At 48.0% G+C, this 18436-nt stretch overlaps 1 protein-coding gene across 1 annotated transcript; it reads right to left on the bottom strand.

Moving 5' to 3' along the window:
• Window positions 1-9632: 9632 nt before the first annotated feature.
• On the bottom strand, window positions 9633-18031 carry KRT84 (keratin 84). The gene is made up of 9 exons (XM_010373979.2): window positions 17425-18031; window positions 15963-16171; window positions 15377-15437; window positions 14814-14909; window positions 13738-13902; window positions 13455-13580; window positions 12735-12955; window positions 12245-12276; window positions 9633-10762 (listed from the first exon to the last, which is right to left on the bottom strand). Exons 1-9 carry the CDS (start codon window positions 17968-17970, stop codon window positions 10416-10418), a joined length of 1803 nt encoding a protein of 600 aa, XP_010372281.1. The 5' UTR covers window positions 17971-18031; the 3' UTR covers window positions 9633-10415.
• Window positions 18032-18436: the final 405 nt, after the last annotated feature.

Below are 18436 nucleotides of genomic sequence, written 5' to 3'. Positions count from 1 at the left end.
AAACGGGTCATGTGAGTCTCGCTTCCCAGACCACCAGTTACAGGAGGTATTCCTTCTGTTGGCCAGCCCTTGAATTGTCATCCCTAGAGGAATGTTTAGAGACTGCATTGCACAAAGCTGGAAGTGGGATGGTGGTTTACTCTTGTCTAAGGTTGCTATGATTTCTGGCTCCTGGGGGTTCTGGGAGCCCCATCCTTCTAGTTTCTGCTTCCCTGCGTGTCCTTGGGCCACTTATTAGGATAATGAGTGCTATTCTTTTAATGTTAATGGAGTACAAACCTTGGGGATGTGGATCTTCCCCCGGGGAGGTTAGCCAGACACCCAAGTGTTAGGAACTTAAGGAAGAAGAGCCGTTGAGCTTCCTCAGAGGGTGACTCCTCCTCCAGGAAGCCTTCCATAACCAGACACTGCCATTGTGCTGCTGTTCCCATAAGTCCTTCATGAAATGCCCTGTACTCTGTCTTGCATCTGCTCTAATCTCCACAGCCAGCTGACCTCACCCAGGACCTTCATCCAGGATCAGGCTGATCGATTCCCACTTCACCTCCACACTCCACATTGTTCTTCAGGGCAGGGTAGAGAGACCTTGGCAGCTGGTGGGGGAAGAGCAGGTGGTCTCACCAGCTGACCCTAGAACATATGCAGATCATAATCATCCACGGAAAAGCAACTGGGTTTGGCAACCCGGGCAATGGAATCAAAGCTGGAAGGCCTGGTTCAAGGGCCAGTTTGGATCCTTCCTAGCTGTACGGCTTTGGGGGAAGTTCTTAACCTCTCTGAGCCTCTGTTTCCTTAACTGTAATATGGATTCATCCTTACCTTCCCGGACTGTTGGGAGGGTGAAGAGAATGATACGTGAGAAGGTGCTGTTGGGACAGGAAAGCTCTGTGTAAAGGAAAAGTCCTGTTGCTTCCCATGAGAAACACTCCCACCTGCCTCGCCCAGCAGAGAGGGCCTGCTCCTTGCCCTGCCACGGCCTTCACCTCCTCTGCACATTTATGACTCCTTCACCCTTTCGAGGCTGCTTTTAATGTTTCTTTAGTCTGATTTCACTTGTATAGCAATTTTGGGTGGAGTCTGGGGACAGAGAGAGGAGGCTGTATGGGGAGCTCAGTGTGGGGCCTGTTGCTGGGGTCCGGGGATGTTTGGACAGTGAGTTCACTGACTGAGTACTGTGTAGACCTGGAGCTGGTATGCTATGGGCCAAGAGGGATTCCTGGAGGAGGGTGGGGACTGAGCATGGCAGGTGGAGGGGCCTGAAAGCCCATAAGCACCTCCCCCTCTCCACAACTCCCGTAAGCCTCTGCCTTCCTCCAGGTTCTTAAAGATGATGGGACCAGAGACATTTCTGTTCCTTCTTGTGGGCAGGAGGTTTTGTCCTGGAGGGAGGCTCCTGTTTCAGCTGCTTTCCCTTGCACCCAACACACACCCCATCCAACCCTCCACCCTAAATTGGGAAGGGGAGGTGAGGCTAGGGGATTCAGGAGTCTGGGGGTAGTCCACTGTTTCCAGAGCTAAGATACCTCTTTAGGACCAGCAGGTCTTGTCCAGCCCAAGGGTGTGAGCCCCTTCAAGGGTGTGCGGGAGTGAGACAGGCCCACCCTGCCCACAGGAAGGTGCTCGTGTGTGCTGGGTGAAGCTTGCATCACTGCTGATGGCAGTGCTGAGCCCAGGACTGGGGCTGGGGGCTGCCCAGGACTCTGTCCAGGTGGGGCTTCAGATCGGAGAAGCTGGGCTGAGGGCAAAGACTTGAGGGGAGCAGATTCCTTACGGGGCTGGTCCCAGGTGGTCCAGGGCCAGGGAGCAAGTCAGGCCAGGTGGATCTGGCACAGCTGTCCTGGAAGGGCCTGGGCCTTTGCTTATGGTTCTACCCAGGGAGGACACAGGGAACACATAGTCTCGTGCCTGCCTCTAGCCATCACCCAACCACCCTGCTCAGTGGAACCCAAGTTGCTGCCCTGAGAGTCAGGATCTTTTGGGGGCTGGAAGCCCCATCTCCTTTCAGTGTCTCATCCTCATTTACTGTACCCTCATTCACCTGTGCCCTATTGCACCCCTCTCCCTTCCACCAACCTTCTCCCTGTCACACCTTGGCCTGGAATGTCTCAGAACAGCTGCCTCTCCCAGGAAAGTTTTGTGAGATCATCAGGGGGAGGCTGTGATTTCTCCTCCCTGCTGTCTCATAAATGCCCTCTCTGGGACTCCCCAGGTAACACCATGTATCCCCTTCTACACCCTCTTGTCCTAAGGACTGTCACTCATCACCTCCTTTGGCCCTGTCCCCTCTTGCTCCCTGCACCTTTTGAAGGCCCCATCTAGTTTCGGGAACCTAAAGAGTCCACAACCCTCCCATAATTTAAAGAGCTCCCAAGATACTTCTTCTTCCAGAAAGTCTTCAGGAACTACTTGGGGAGAGAAGTTCTTTACCCTGGAGGTCCAGAAAACCTCTGAGACCTCCTGTGAATCTGCTCTGCTCCAGAGTACATATTCTGGGGTTTTTCTCAGAGGTCTCACTGCTCCCACCTCAGCCCCAGGGAGCTGGGATGCTCCCTGGGGAAGCTGACTCTCCCTGACCCCAGAGGCCCACTACCTTCCTTCCCTTCTGCTTTGTCTACTGTGCTAAAATCCCCTCCTTCTAAGAAGAATTCCTGGATTTGTCCAAAGACGGGAGGGTGCTGACACCTTCCCCATCCCGCACTGTCTGTCCTTAGGACTGCCTGTCCATCCTCCCAGTTTTGTGTTTGTGTCTGCCTGGGCTCTTGTGGGCTGTCTTCCCATCCCTCCTAGTGGGCTGGTCCTCCTCAGTCAATCCTGATGGACTACCCATGGACAAGGCCTGCACAGCTGATTCAAGTTGGGTACTGCCCTTTGCCTCTGCTGGCCACACTTTTATTATGCATCCAAGGCTGCGCCACTGCAGCTGCTGAGATGCAGCTCTTGGAGGGTCTTCTTAGCCCTCTTTCCCTCTCTTTGGCTTTCACAAGACTTGGGCATCATTCAGGGACTCTAAGTGAGAGAAGGGAGGGTCAGAGCAACTCTATGCTCTCCAGTGTGTCGTGACAGGGTTCCGTGCCCAGCTGACACAGCTACTCCCTGGCCTACTCCACGGGAGCTCCAAGAAACTCCCTTCTGCTCCTGAACTCTGTGCATGTGCCTTCCTATTGTCAGCATTCCCTGGTGCTTTGCTGTTTTCCATGGTTACTCAGGGTCAGAGCAGAGGCTCAGTCATTACAGAGCCTCTGATTGCAGGAATGGACTGCATGAATAGTTTTGAAATTTTTAAAATTTCTTTTCTTTCTTTTTGGCAGTTGAACCATATTCCAAATCCTAGGAGGAAAACAGCTATATAAAGCCATGTATCTACTGATGTAGTTGTAGAATAGATAAGATTGACATGCTGGTCTCCCTGTTTGCCCCTGGCCCTCCAACTCCATTCTCAACACAGGAGAGTCAGCCCTGTAAAACATAAGTTGGATCATGTCACTCCCCTGCTCAAACAGCTAACTCCCCATTTTGCTTGGAGTCTTAATGATGGCCAACAAGGCCCTGCACTGCCTGTCTGTGTTGTGGCCTTCGTCACCGATCTCCCTGTGTTCAGCAACCACAGTGATCTCCCACTGCTCCTGGAGCACCAGGACAGGGTGCACTCTTGACTCAGGGCCTGTGCCCTGCTGTCCCTTCCGCCCAAATGCTCCCCTCTCATGTACGTGGCCTGCCCATCACCTCCTGCGGGGCTTTGCCCCAGTACTATCTCTCTGACCCTTAAAAAAATGGCAACCTGCCCTCCACCCCAGGACACTCTCCATCTGGCATATCTTGCTCTGATCTATTTATTTTTCCATCACACTTAGCACACTCCAGAATTTACTTATTTATTCTATTTATGGATTTTGTCTGTTTTTCCCATCATCCCAAAGTAAACTCCATGGAAGCAGAGATTTTGTGTGTTTTGTTCATTTTGTTCACCTAGAACAGTGCTGGGAATACAGTAAGTGCTCAGGAAATATTGCTGACCGATGAATGTATAAATGAATGGATATCTCGGATACTTTAGACATTTGAGATTTGGCAGAAAATGACAGCTTGTGGGAAGCCTTGGCCCTTGAGCCCCGAGGAGCACATGCAGTTTGAAAGCCATGGGACTAAGACCGCTCCCTGGCTCTTTCCTGCTTCAAGGTTGTAGTTTTCTGAACACCCGTGGAGACAAAGAGCACAGAACAGTGAAAATGGTTGTGTTGGGCTGGTGAGAAAGGAGATAGATTTCTTCTTAAAAGCTGTTACTTACTGTTTTTATGTTTGTGTCCTAATTACAAATTTGGAAAACAACAAAATGGCTTCACAAGACTCTAAGCTCCCTCCTCCCCTTGCTATATTGCTCAAGCCAATGCTGCTGGTAGCCTGCTTTGAAATTCTCCTATGCCTTCTTGTCCGAAGCTGGTGGCCATAAGAGGGCAGCAAATTCCCACAACTGGCCTGGCAGCAGTTCAGTTGTGGCAGAAGCAGAGAAGGCCAGGGATCTGCCTGTGGCTGGCTCTGGTTTCCAGAGCTTTGGAAGCTGGAGACAGTCCCTGATGCTTCTGCGTCCACCTGTGGTTGGTACTGGAGTGGCTGAGCTGCTGACAAAGCTATTGTTCATTGATAAAAGAGAAACACCACCACCACCACTGCTGAAGCAATTGTGTACCCACTGTGTGCCAGGTTGAGTGCCAAGCACCTTGGATTACCATTGCATGTCATCCCCACATCTCTTTGAGGTAGGACATATTTTTTCCACTTTACAAATGAGGCAAGAGGCATATTGAGATTACGTGACAGGCAGAACAGCACAGTGGTGGTGAGCCTGGGCTCAGGAGCCAGAGCTCCTGTGCTTCACCACGTATTTAACCTCTCTGGGCCTCAGTTTTGTCATCTGTCAAATGGCAAATAATAAAAGCACCTACCACCTAAGGATAGTGAAAGAATAAAATGAGCTAACCTGTGAGAATTATTTGGAACACTACTCAGTTCAACATATGTTAGGTATTATTGTTACCTCTCATTACCTTTTGTCATGCAGCCAGTAAGTGGAAGACCTGGGATTGAACTCAGGTCTGCCTGTGCCCTTGTCCATGGGTTTGACCCCTGTGTCATCTTTGGGAGATAACTGACATATTAATAATATTGAGTCTTCCAGTTCATGAACACAGTATATCTCTCCATTTATTTAAGTTTTCTTTGAATTCTTTCATTAATGTTTTGTAGTTTTCAGCGTACAGATCCTCATATACTTTTTAAAGGTTTATGCCTAAGTATTCATCCTTTGGAATTAAGTGGTACTATTGGAAATGATACTTCAACAATTTTTTTTATTTCCATTGCTGGTGTATAGAAATACAATTTATTTCTGTATATTGACCTTGCATCCTGCAACCTTCCTAAAGTCACTTGTTAGCTCTAGTAGATTTTTAAAAAAAGATTTCCTAGAATTTTCTATATAGAAAATGATGACTTCTGAGCTGTATTTCTTGCTTTCCAACCTCTGTATATATTTTTTTTCCTCTGAGGAAAATAATAAAACTTTATTGAAAAATTTAGCCAAAAGAAGTACTAGTCTATGTCCTCAGATTGGAAGAGTCAAATTTTTTTTTATTATACTTTGTGTTCTAGGGTACATGTGCACAGCCTGCAGGTTTGTTACATATGTATACATGTGCCATGTTGGTGTGCTGCACCCATTAACTCGTCATTTACATTAGGTATATCTCCTAATGGTATCCCTCTCCCCTACCCCTACCTCAAAACAGGCCCCAGTGTGTGATGTTCCCCTTCCTATGTCCAAGTGTTCTCATTGTTTAGTTCCCACCTATAAGTGAGAATATGTGGTATTTGGTTTTCTGTTCTCATGGTAGTTTGCTCAGAATGATGGTTTCCAGCTGCATCCATGTCCCTACAAAGGACATGAACTCATCCTTTTTTATGGCTACATAGTATTCCATGGTATATATGTACCACATTTTCTTAATCCGGTCTGTCACTGATGGACATTTGGGTTGGTTCCAAGTCTTTGCTATTGTGAATAGTGCCACAATAAACATACATGTGCATGTGTCTTTATAGCAGCATGATTTATAATCCTTTGGGGATATACCCAGTAATGGGATGGCTGGGTCAAACAGTATTTCTAGTTTTAGATTCTTGAGGAATCGCCACACTGTCTTCCGCAATGTCCAACCTATATATTTTTGCCTTAGTTCAGTGGCCGGGACAGCTTTTAAAATACTAAGAGTGGTGTAAGCAGACTTCTTTATCTTGTATCTAATCTTAGAAAGCATTTAGTCTTTTACCATTAAGTATGCTGTCAGCTGTAGGTTTTTTTTTTTTTTTTTTTTCAGATTCCATTTGCCAAGCTAAGGAAGTTCCCTTCAATTTCTAGTTTGCTGAGAATTCTCTCTCTTTTAAGCCAACAATGGATGTTAAATTTTGTCAAATGCTTTTTCTGCATCTATCAAGATAATTATATTGTTTCTTCTATTTAGTCTGTTGATATCATGAATTACATTAATAGACTTCTGAAAGTTGAAACAGCCTTGCATTCCCAGGCTAAACTCTCATTGGTTATGATATACTATCCTTTCATTTGTTACTGTGCTTACTTTACTAATGCCTTGCTGAAGATTTTTTCATTTCTGTTCATTAAGAATACTAGTTTATAGCTTTCTTTTCTTATAATGTTACTTGGTTTTGGTATCAGGGTAATACTAGTCTCAAGAGGAATTGAGACGTTTTCCCTCCTCTTACGTTTTCTGGAAGAGTCTGGGTTGAATTCTTCCTTAAATGTTGGTAGAATTCACAAGTGAAAATGCTTAGGTCTGAATTCTTCTTTGTGGGAAGGTTTAAAACTGTGCATTCAGTGCACACATACTAGACGTAGAGTTATTCAGGCAGGACTGGCTACATAATTTACAAGGTCTATCTTGATGAATGTTCCCTGTTGTCACTTGAAAAGAATGTATATTTTTCTGTTTGAGGTGGTGTGCTCTATAAATGTCAATTAAATGAGGTTGATTGATAGTGACACAAATTACCGAAGACAGTGACAGTAGCCATTAAACTTTCCTTCTGTTAATCTGTCTTTTGTCATTTTAATTCACAGACTCCAAGCACTAAAACTAAGTGGGTAAAGGAAAGCTTTTTCTCCCTGACAGTGTGTTTTGACCATTTATGCTATATGTAATTATTAATATTGTTTTATTTGAGTTCTGTGATCTTATTATTTGTTTTCTTTTTAGCCCTTCTGATGTATGTTTCTCTATTTCTTCTTTTTTTATCTTCTTTGGATTATTTAGATATTAAGATTTTTTCTTTTGATCTATGACTTTAAAAACTCATTTATTATTATTATTATTATTATTATTATTGCAGAGATAGGATCTTCTGATGTTACCCAGGCTGGTCTCGAACTTCTGTGCTCAAGTGATGCTCCTGCCTCAGTCTCCTACGGTGTTGAGATTGCAGGTGTGAGCCACCACGCCTGACCTCTATTGATTTTTGAGTATATCTCTATGTATTATTTTTTAGTGGCTACTCTGGAGATACAATGTATGTAATCTACTTTTTCACAGTCTACTTAGAGGTAATATGTTATCACGTACATTTACCTTCCCCCATTTATGTGATAGTCATCATAGATATTGCATCTACATAAATTAAAACCCCACCAACAGTTATCATTTTTATTTTCAATAGTCATATATATTTTAAAGAACATAAAAGAAACAAAAATAAGTTTTATATTTACCCAGATATTTACCGTTTCTGTTGTTTTTCCTTCATTCCTGAAATTATGTTTTCCTCTGACATCATTTCCTTTTAGAGCAAGTCTGCAGATGGCAAATTCTCTTCATTTTCCTTCATCTGAGAATTTCTTTTTGTTTCATTGTTGGTTTTGTTTTCTTTTTGCCTTGGCTTCTGAAGGAGGCTTTTGCTGGCTGTAGAATTCTGTGTTTACAGTCCTTCCCTGGCTCCACCGCCCTTGGCACTTTAAATGTGATGTGCCACCGTCGTCTGGCTTTCATGGTTTCTAATGAGAAATCTATGATAATTTGAACTGTTATTCTCCTATATGTAATGTGTTATTTTTCTCTAGCTTAAAAAAAACTTTTTAAAAATCTTATTTTCTCTTTATTCTTCAGGTTGGATAATTTCTATTGATCTGTCTTCAAGTTATTCACTCTCCTTTGTCTACTTCTTTTTGTTATGGGCCCATCAGTGACTTTTAAAATGACAGATACTAAAATTGCCCCCAAGGGGTGTGTGTGACTTTGCACACAGAAGATGAAGTGGGAAGTCATGAGCTCCTGGGAGCAGGAGGGCTAGTGGCTGGTGACCCCACCATCAGGCAGGGCCTGAGGCTATGAGCAAGGCAACCTCTACATCCTCAGAGTGCTGGCTGGGGTCTTGGCAATGCAGAACATACAAAAATGCGAGACGTGCTTCCTGCTGCCTCAGAAGAACTGTCTTGGAGGGAGGCTGACCAGAAAACCATTCCTACTGTGAGACATGTACCCCAATGGAGCTGTGCTGTTCATGACTGTGCCTTGGCTGACTCCTGTCACCACCTGATGCTATGTCTTGCACTCTATGGTATAGTCATGGTCAATTTCAACTCCAGGCAAATTGTCAAGCTTCTGTTCTCTCCAGCGTCTGGGTTTTTGCACATGCTGTTGTTGCCTCTGCTTGGGACACTTCTTCCTTCTTAGCATGGCTAATTCATCATCCTTCACATCTCTGCTGGGACGTTATATCCTTCAGGAAGTGTTTAATGATGCCCCAAGTCTGGGCTGGGCCTCTCGTCTGGGTAGTACAGCATGAGTTCTACTTGTAATATAGTACTTAGCATATTGAGTCAAGTGCTTGTGCACTTGTCCATCTATCAGACAGGACTGTAAGCTCTTCGAGGGTTGGGGTTGAATCTTGTCCATTACCATTTTCCCAGCATCATGCCTGGTACGTGGTAGACACTTCTCAAATGTTTGTTGGATGAACAGACAAAAGATGAGAGTGGGCAGTGGGCTGTGTGGAGGGGATGGCTGGGGGTGGAAGTCTATGGGCAGATCACACAGGGCTTGTATGCCATGTTAAGGAGCTTGGGCTATTTCTGGGAGGCAATAGGGAGCTACTGAGGGATATGAGCTGGAGGGAACCACAGCCAGTTTTTTATGTGAGAAAGGCCTTTCGAGCAGCATTGTGATGAATGAGTTGGATGGAGACACGAGTGGGAACAGAAAGACCAGGAAGGACCTATAATGAACTGGGGGAACTGAGAGTGGGTGAGACCTGGGAAACTAGAGATGGAAGGGTTCACTTTGGTCAGGGGAGGGTGCCTCTGGACACAAGGCTATTCCTGGTGGTGGGGGGAAGTGGGCAGTGGGCCGGCTGGCACTTGTTTTTGGAGCCTTTGCTACCTCTCCTATGCCCTGCAGAACTGTGAGTCCCTCCAGGGAAGGGCCTGGGCCCTCTTTCCTCAGTGCCTTCCCTGTGCCCAGGACACCAGTCTTCGCCCCACCTCAGCTTGGTGGGCTGTGATCTCGTGGGGTCTAGGAGGCAACTCCCCCAACCCCAGTGTGATCCAGAAGGAGAGGCCAGAGTCCCTATGAGATGAGCTTGGCAAGTTTATTGAAAACCCAGGAACACAAAGAGCAGCACACACAGGCAGCCCACCCCACCCAGCCCCCAGGCCTCCTTGGAGCTTGCAGTCACAACCCTGCAGTGGACAGGGCTGGGCCTCACACCATGAGCAGGGGCAGGAGTACGGGGAGCATTGCAGAGCCCGCCTTTCTGCCTGCACCCCACCTCGTGGACTTGCATGCCGGAATTACACCAACAACGCAGGAAGAGAAACAGCAGGACAGAAGCCACTGGGAGAAGAGCCATCTTGGGGCTTAGGGAGCCCGGGGTCACCAAAGACTGGGATCCCCTGGATCAGGGAGAGAAGGAAAGAACCTTCTCCTACCAGGGAAAGGAAGAGGAAGGAAGTGAAGGATGTGGACTTAAGGATGCCTGCGGTGTGGACAGTCAACTCCAAATTAACCGGAAGCCACGGGTGGTGAGGGCACTGGGTGGATTGTTGTTATGGCACTGAAAGTGCATTTCTCCAGGCTGTCGCTGACAGGGAGAGAAGTGATCCAAAGGAAAGAAACTGGGAAGCAGGTAGAAGCCAGCTTGGCTGGAATTGCTAATGGAGTATCTACATGGCAGAAAAATCCTCCAAGAGGACATGGGGCCAGGCAGAACAGCTGGGCGAGAGCTAAGAGGTGGCTTCCTGGCAGGAAAGGGAGCTGGAGACCCTCAAGCCCAGAGCCCATGAACCCTGGGGACAGAAGTGGGAGCCGTGGAGCTGCTTCTTCTCTGGGCAGCAGCTGTCTGGGGCTGGGCTCTCAGTACTTGGTCCGGTGGGAGGTGGTAGTGGATACGAAGTGGACACTGGAACTGCGGCCGCCACTGCAGCTGCTGAAGCCCCCCTGGGTGGGCAGGGGGCAGGGGACGCTGGGGACACAGGCCTCGCTGATGAGCACGGAGCCACTCCTGGTACCAGTGCTCAGTAGGTCCCCAGTGGCCGGGGCGACCCGGGCTCCACCCAGGTTCGGGCCACAGGAAGCCAGGACACCACTGGTGGCACAGACGCTGCTGCTGCCTGAGAAGGTGACCCCACTGCGGGAGAGGGTGGAGCTGGCAACCAAAGGCTCAGGCCCGCACACCAGGCCTCCCCGGGAGCTGCTGACAGCTGTGGAGAAAGAAAGCATCAGGCAAGCTGCCAACACCAGGGCCCTCCACCTCCATGCTACCCCTGGGCTGCACCTCCGGGTCTGGTGGGGAGGGAGTTGGGGCAGGGTTGTGGCATCTGGGGAAGTGGTCCCTATTGTCTACACAGTCAGTATACACTTTTTCCCTCTCTTGTCTGGATGGCTCAAAGACTGTGACTACATTAAAATCAAACATCCAGATTAAAATGATGAATTTGTCCAATTCCCCAGATGTTTGCGTACATCCATAGGTTGACTCATTTATATATGGCTAACGTCAAATTGGGTTGTGAGATGTAGATAGTGAACTGGATTATCCAGACAGCTGGAGCAATAGCTTCCATAAAGCCATGGGCCTTTTATCTTCCAGTTGTATTATGCCCCTTGGTGGTCTCCACATTTCCCCTAGCCCAGCACATAGGAAACTCCTCCAACACTAGTCCCTTGTCACCTCTCTCCTGACCCACTGGTGCCTGTGCTCTGAAGCCCTCTGCTCTCCCCTGGACACACCTCCATACCTCAGGACTCGAATCCAGTGAAACCTTGCTAGACCAGCCCCATCCAGGGAGGGGCACACTCTTTCCTGTCCTTTCATCTTACCCAGAATCCTTCCTGCCATCCACGAAGTTCACTCAGGCTTGACCTCCTGCAGAAAGCCATTGCCTGCCGCTTCCCCTGCTCACTCACCGCCTCCGTGGGAGTGGGAAGGGACACTCTCTTCCAAGTACATGTAGCTCTGACTGTCTGACCCACCCAGTTTAGCACTTGGTTCCACTACACGTCAGTGTTCATATGTGTTTTTGGAGTCAGAAATCTGGGTTTGAAATCTGGTTCACCTTGTGAGTTCTGGCAAATCATGTGCTTTCTTTGAGTGGGCAAAACAGGAATGCCAATATCTGCTCTTCTCCCCAGGGATCCTTCCGGGGTTAGGTTGACCACCATCAACCTAGGTGATGAGCTAGGACTCATCTTCTCAAGAAGATTCTATTTCTAGAGAGCAGGGGCTGGGGCTTGCCTTGCCAGTGTCCCCAGCCTGCCATGTCCAAAGCATGCAGGGCATCGATGGTGGGGAGACTTCCATTCGGCCTTGCTGCATTCCCTGCCATCAGGGGATGAAAGTCTCCCTTGGCAGAGGCCTTCTCATTCCTTCTAAATCCCCTAGATATTTCCCTTGAAGGACAAGGCCACTCAAAGCAAAAATGCTGGCTGTCCTCCACTTTGGAGGCCTTGTAAACCTTTGTGAATGTTTTGCTCTGGGGAAGGCAGACTCTGGGGAGATCTCAGACCTCAGCTAAGAAGGTGCTCCCTGTCCAGGGCTGGATGGTCCCAGCTCCCCTGACTGTCGTGGTTAGACCGTCCTAGACTGGCCATCTAGGACGCCTCCTGACCCCAGTGTGGGCCTGAGTTTAAGGGAAGTTTGAAGAGGAGAGAAATGTGTGAAGAGGAAAAAATAAGTTTCTTACATATGTTTACTGGTCCAACACCTTCACAGAGCCTGGAAAGGGAAAGAAACAAATCATTTCACATGCACTATTGTTTACTGAAAACCTCTTTGCCATAAAAAGGGCTTTCTTGTCTGAGCAGATCTGTGGAGCAGTGGTTCTCACCCCTGGTTGTACACACATCTGGGGAGTGTTGAAAAACTACACGTTCTTAGACCCTATCCCAAAACCATTAAATTAAAATATTTAAGGAAATTTATCATTAGTAGTAATTTTATCAAAATTACTAATGATTCTAGTGAAGCTTGTCTAGACTTGCATTTGAGAGTCACAGATCTAGAGCCTTCTTCTAACTCCCTGACAAGGACAATGCAACTAATGTTTGCAGAGAAGGTATTGTCATCTTTAAAGACTAAGTATTTCTGCAGTTCTTCACTGTCCCCTTCTCTTCCTTAATCTTTCTAGATGCCTAAGTCTGACTTCACTCTCCTGCTGGACTGAGAGCACTCACCGGCTCTCCTCGCCCTCCAGCAGGCGCCTGTAGGTGGCGATCTCGATGTCCAGGCCCAGCTTGGCATTCATCAGCTCCTGGTACTCGCGCAGCTGCCGCGCCATGTCCTGCTTGGCCTGCTGCAGGGCACACTCCAGGTCTGCCAGCTTGCATTTGGCGTCATTGAGGGTCGCCTCACCCTGCTGCTCGGCCTCGGCCACTGCAGCCTCCAACTTGGCACGCTGCAGGGAAGGTAGTTTGCAGGTAGGCTTTGGCAGTGCCAGAACATCCCCAGGTTGGGTTAGAAACACTGCCCCTCTTAGTGGGAACATAGCCTGGGGCCAAGGCAGGGATAGACCCCGTGGTGGCTGCTTTCCAGGGCACTGGAGATCCTGTAGTTTGATGTCACTATGGGGTAGGGCATTGCTCTTCTTGTTTCCATCCCCACTGAGTTTGTCCCTCCTGATTTCAGCTGCTCCAGAGCCATGGCATCTAGAGGGTAATCTTATTCTTTCTGTACCACCTTTCCTGCTGGGTCTGCCCTAGCCCTTTACTTCTGTGTGGGAAGCTCTCCTTCCCTTCCATATTTTTATCCTCCAGAAGGCCTTCCTGGACTGGTCCCTCCATTCCTTGGTTTCTGGGTCTTGATGGTCTCCCTTACCTCATTAGACTTGGGGGTTCCCAAAGCCTGAGGCCCTGGTTCTCCCTCATCTGAGGTTTTCCCTCCTTTCCTTTGCCCACCTGAGCCTTGGTGTGCTCAATCTCTGCCTTCAGCCTCTGGATCAGGCGGGTCAGTTCGTTGATCTCGTTCCGTGTGTTGCGCAGGTTGTCACAGTGTTGGCCAGCTGTCACCTGCATCTCTTCATACTGGGGAGAGAGGAGGGTATTTTGAGGGTTCAAAGGTCAGGTCAAGATCACAGCCCCCACTGAGTTGGGGGCCTCAAACCTCCCTGGGCCCGCTCTGTTATATATGAGTCTTATCCCCAGAGTTGCCTCCATCCCTTCCCCAGCCTCCACTGCCCACCTTGGTCTGGTACCAGGCCTCAGCATCAGCCCGGCTGCGCCTGGCCACTTCCTCATACTGGGCCTTGACCTCAGCGATGATCCCGTCAAGGTCCAGATCACGGCTGTTGTCCATCTTCACAATGACCGATGTCTCTGAGATGTGCGACTGCAGCAACTGGATTTCCTGTGTTGGAGGATTGGGGAGACAGATGTGCTTAGAGTCTCATTTAGTAGCTGGGACTCTGCCACAGGGTGCCCAGGAAGTGGTGTCATGGGCAGAGAGCATCACTCATTGGTTCATAAAAAAGCAAGACCATCTAAATTGGTGATAAAGAAAAAGACATGCCTGAGAACCATCTCAGGCTGACTTTAGAACTCTTGTGATCTACTCAGAGACATCCCTTTAACACACTACTTTGCTCAGTGAGTATTAAAACCATGGGGACCTAAAAACATGGTGGAAGAAAGTGGGAGCTTCTCTAGGGCTTAAACTTTTCTTAGATTATCTGCAAAGTGGCTGGGCTGGTCACAGACCATTGAGACCTGACAATATTTTAGCACATGGTGGTCTAGGAATTCCTATATCCCAAGCCCTTAACAGAAGAACCAAGGGGCTTGGGACTGTCCTGCAAATAGAATTCCAGAGGAGACTTTCCTCAGCCTCTTCACTTAGAGCTAGCAATTCAGCTCTGGCTGGGCCTATACCAGACTGGACAGATTGCTTATGAAGCAAAAGACAGCTGGTTTGGCTAATTAGGTCAAACATATTTTTTCTCACCTCTTCTGGCAAATCAATTTTTCAGTCTTCTGGTCAGTACAGAGGAAGTGACATTTCTAGATCCCAGTCTTTAAATTGGCAAATAAGGAGTTGGATCATAGATCCAAGGAGTTTGACCTGCATCCGACTGCTGAAAAGCCTGCTCACCTTCCCTTCCCCATTTGAAGATATATTGGCATATACAGCATACAGATTTGAATGAGAGGAAAGCTATATTATAGTAAATGTTTGAAAATATGCTAGCCCAGACTAAGCCCTCAGGGAGTCCAGGCCAAGCATTGATCTCCTTGGGTGCCCTAGAGAAGATGAGCCCTCACCTCCATGTAAAGGGTTTTTAGAAAGTCAATTTCCTGAGTTAGGGTATCCACGTTGGCCTCAAGATCAGACTTATTCATGAAAGCTGCATCCACATCCTGTATAAAAGAGAGAAGGATAAATACTCATCGCCTGGCCACTGTTTCACCTTCCCACCTGGGTCTGGAGATGGGGGCAAAGAGGCAGCCACTTCCCACAGATGGTAAGGTCGCTGCATAGAAGTGAAGCTCAGTGACTTTTACTCTTTTCCCTATTATAATGCCAGCATTCCCCCAGGGGCTGCTGGACATTTTCTGATGTTCAGTTAGAGGCAAAGAAAATCTAGACAATCCAAGATACTTAGGTCATCTTTTCATACCTCTGCTCATGTGTGACCCAATCCTAAAGAATCTGAGGCTGAACCTGAACTTTGTAGGAAATCTCTTTTTATCTCTGAGGTTCCACTGTTCTTGGTGGTGTGAGTAGTCCCAGACTCCACAGGGCTGCCTGGGCAGTTTCCTGGGGAGTCTTGAGAACATTTGCCAGTCCGGAGGAGAAGCTGGCCAGGGCTGTGGTTCCCCCTTACCTTCTTCAGAGCCACAAACTCATTCTCAGCATTGGCCCGACATACCACTTCCTCTTCATACCTGATGATAAAAGTTAAGAAGGTAAGTTCTTGCTCTGAACTGAGAGACAGTTACTCCCAACTCCCCAGTGAACCTCTCAAGACCTCTCAGTTCATGCAGGAGCGTGATTCCCTACTGCTATCTGAATGCTATAACATCATCTCCTCTGTCTCATCTTCATGACCTTTCATAAGCCAGTGCCTCTCAGTTTCTCCAAAGCCGTTCCACTTTCTTAATGTGGGTTTGGGATCTGAAAGCTTGGTCTATTGCTTTGTTCCTCTGATGGAAATGATGTAGGATTATTGCACTCGACTACAGAGCAAGTAGGGCCCAACTGAAAAAGATGCTGAACATGGGCACCTTTTTCCTCAGCAGGGCCTCCTCCTCTCTGTTCACGTATCATTACCCCTCACCCCTGTCCCCAGGCTTGATGTGGTAACCAGCATTCAACCCTGATCCTTCCAGCTGCTCTCATCTGAGCTTGGCAGCTGATTCTGGGGCCAGCCCAGGCCTGTCATTGTTCTGTGCAGCTCAGATGTCACTCACTTCTTCTTGAAGCCCTCAAGGACATCCTGCAGGTGGTTCCTCTCAGCCTGGAGCCGGGCCTGGTCACTGACCAGCGCCTCCAGCTGCCTCCGCAGGTTGGTGATGTAGCTCTCGAAGAGTGGCTCCAGGTTGCTCCTGACACATTTCTGCTCTTGGAGGAAGCTCCACTTGGTCTCTAGGAGCTTATTCTGCTGCTCTAGGAACCGCACCTAAATCCACAGGGCACACAAATGGCATTTGAAGTGCTTGGTAGGGTTCATGCCTTGACCAAGCTCTTGAGATGGCCAGCGATGACTTGACCACATGTCGACAGGGTTCTCTCCTCTGCTGACTGTCATTCCTCCACTAACTCAGCAGAAGCTGGAAGGGCAGGTTGTAACTCCCTCCTTGTGCTCAGTAAGGCCTAGTTACCAATATGGGGTTTTTGAACCGTAGCACTTCAGTACCATTCCCCTATCTAGCCTCAAAGAAAGGGATACACCTGTGCATTAGGAAGTTGGAAGAATTGGTTCTATTTAAGCTGGGGTTTGCCTATATTTGAAAACTGATGCCAGGCATTCCTGGCAGAGAATGAGGAGCAGAGTAAACTACATTTGGGGTGGGATATGATACTAGAAGGTGGGAATTCTCAGATTGTAAGTCCTATCCAACATCTCAGATAGTCCATTGGCTGAGATGTGTAAAGCTGGAAGATAGCTTATAGACCCTTTACCCCAGTCTCTCATTTTAGAGAGGAAGAACTCAAAACTCACAGAGGTTCTCCTCCATTCTCAGACATAACCATTCCATCTCCACATAGACATGGTGTGTGGGATGTCAGTTCTTTTGGGTTATCCTCATCACTGTTCCCACTTATCTCCCTGGAGACCAGTGACTACCAGTGGTCATTCCCTACAATTTCCCTGAATCTAGGCAACTTGGCCGAATTTTGATACCCCATGAGGGGGTATGAATTCTTCTTCTTTTTTTTTAATTACTCAACTCCATTCTCTACTTTTCTAAGCCTGAGCAGATGAGGCCACTCAGCCTCAGAAACTATGAAAACTTCATAAGGAACAAAAGAATCTCAAAGAATAAAACCTCTTAAACATATACCAGCCAACACATGGCTAAAGTCCCAGTGTTTCCAGTCTGTTTCACAGACATTTCTAAGTGACCAGGTGGAACATCTTAGTTTGTCGAGATGCCCTCGAGTTTGGCTGGATGCTCCTCTGTCCTCCAGAAGATGTCACCACTGTCTGAGTCTATCCCACCATGTAGCACGTCCTCTGGCTTGGCCTTGCTCTGCAGCAGAGCAACCCGGAAAGCATACCACCACCACAATGCCTGAGGAAGGCACTTGAAAGATCTGAGGTCAAGGTCAAGTCCCCAGAACTGGGCCAGTTCTTTTTAAGGGAAAGAGCACTCTAGTGCATTTTGGCTGTCATATTCCTAGACCCAGAGATTCAGCTATCATAGGTACCTTGTCAATGAAGGAGGCAAACTTGTTGTTAAGGGTCTTGATTTGCTCCTTCTCATCCTTCTTCACCCTCTGGGCATTGGGGTCAATCTCCAGGTTGAGGGGGGTCAGCAGGCTCTTGTTCACAGTCACAGCTGTGATAGATGGGGCTGCTGGGACTCCAACTCCACCAACTCTGTAGCCAAAGCCAGGGCCACCAAAGCCATAGCCAATGCCACTGCCAGCTCCAAAGCCCAGACCAACACAGCTGCCAGCCCCAGGCCCCAGACCAACACCTCTCTCATCACCAAAACCCATCCCACAGCCAGCACCAAAGCTGACTCCACAGCGGACAGGCCGAGGGCCTACAGCTGCTCTCCGGGGTGAGTATGATCCAAAGGTGATGACGCTCCGACTACCAAAGCTGCCAAGGCTCCGGAAGCTGGGCCCACTCCAGCAGGAGACAGAGTTGGCCCGGAAGCGGTTCAGGTTCTGCGGCGTCATTGCTGAGCAAGAGCTGAAGTTGCCCACCCGGTGACCAGAGCTGAGTCGGTAGGAGCGGCAAGACATGGTGTCTTCCTGGTTGGGAGCAAAAGAGCGAGTGTAGAATGGGCAAGCTGGAGCTGGGAGTCCCTCTGAGGCCAGTGGATCCCTTGCACCGCTTTTATGTGCATGGTGATCTGAGGCTTGGTCCCATAAAAATGAAAAAATCCATTTGCAGGCATTTATGAGCTTGGGTAGTTAGCAGAAACTCTTCATGCCTATAACCTCCTTGACAATGAGTTAACTCAGACACACCTAGTCTCATCGGGATGAGGACTGTAACAGCAAACCAATAAACATTAAAAACACATAAACACATAAACATTAAAGTCCTATTTTTCCCTATAAGTCCACCACAATTGCCATTATGGGGACATTAATTTGCTTTGGTCATAAATGCAATAAGTTTTTTCACTGTAAGTGTGGCTAACCACCAGAAAGTTAGGATGGCAACAGCTCCAGCAAGAGGCTCACAAAGGATGCACCCATGAAG

This window comes from Rhinopithecus roxellana, chromosome 10, assembly GCF_007565055.1.
Source record: "Rhinopithecus roxellana isolate Shanxi Qingling chromosome 10, ASM756505v1, whole genome shotgun sequence".
Classification (NCBI taxonomy): Eukaryota; Metazoa; Chordata; class Mammalia; order Primates; family Cercopithecidae; genus Rhinopithecus; species Rhinopithecus roxellana.
Note: the sequence above shows the minus strand (reverse complement) of the source record. Positions and strands in the feature narration are given on the sequence as shown.

Bases quoted from the DNA above. Each gene is read 5' to 3' on its own strand.
- KRT84 (XM_010373979.2), bottom strand. From the start codon at position 17,970: ATGTCTTGCCGCTCCTACCGACTCAGCTCTGGTCACCGGGTGGGCAAC. The intron at 13,581-13,737 runs GTGGGCAGTGGA...CTCTCTCCCCAG, and splicing joins AGGCCTGGTACCAGACCAAG to TATGAAGAGATGCAGGTGAC. The intron at 12,956-13,454 runs GTGGGCAAAGGA...CCTTCCCTGCAG, and splicing joins TTGAGCACACCAAGGCTCAG to CGTGCCAAGTTGGAGGCTGC.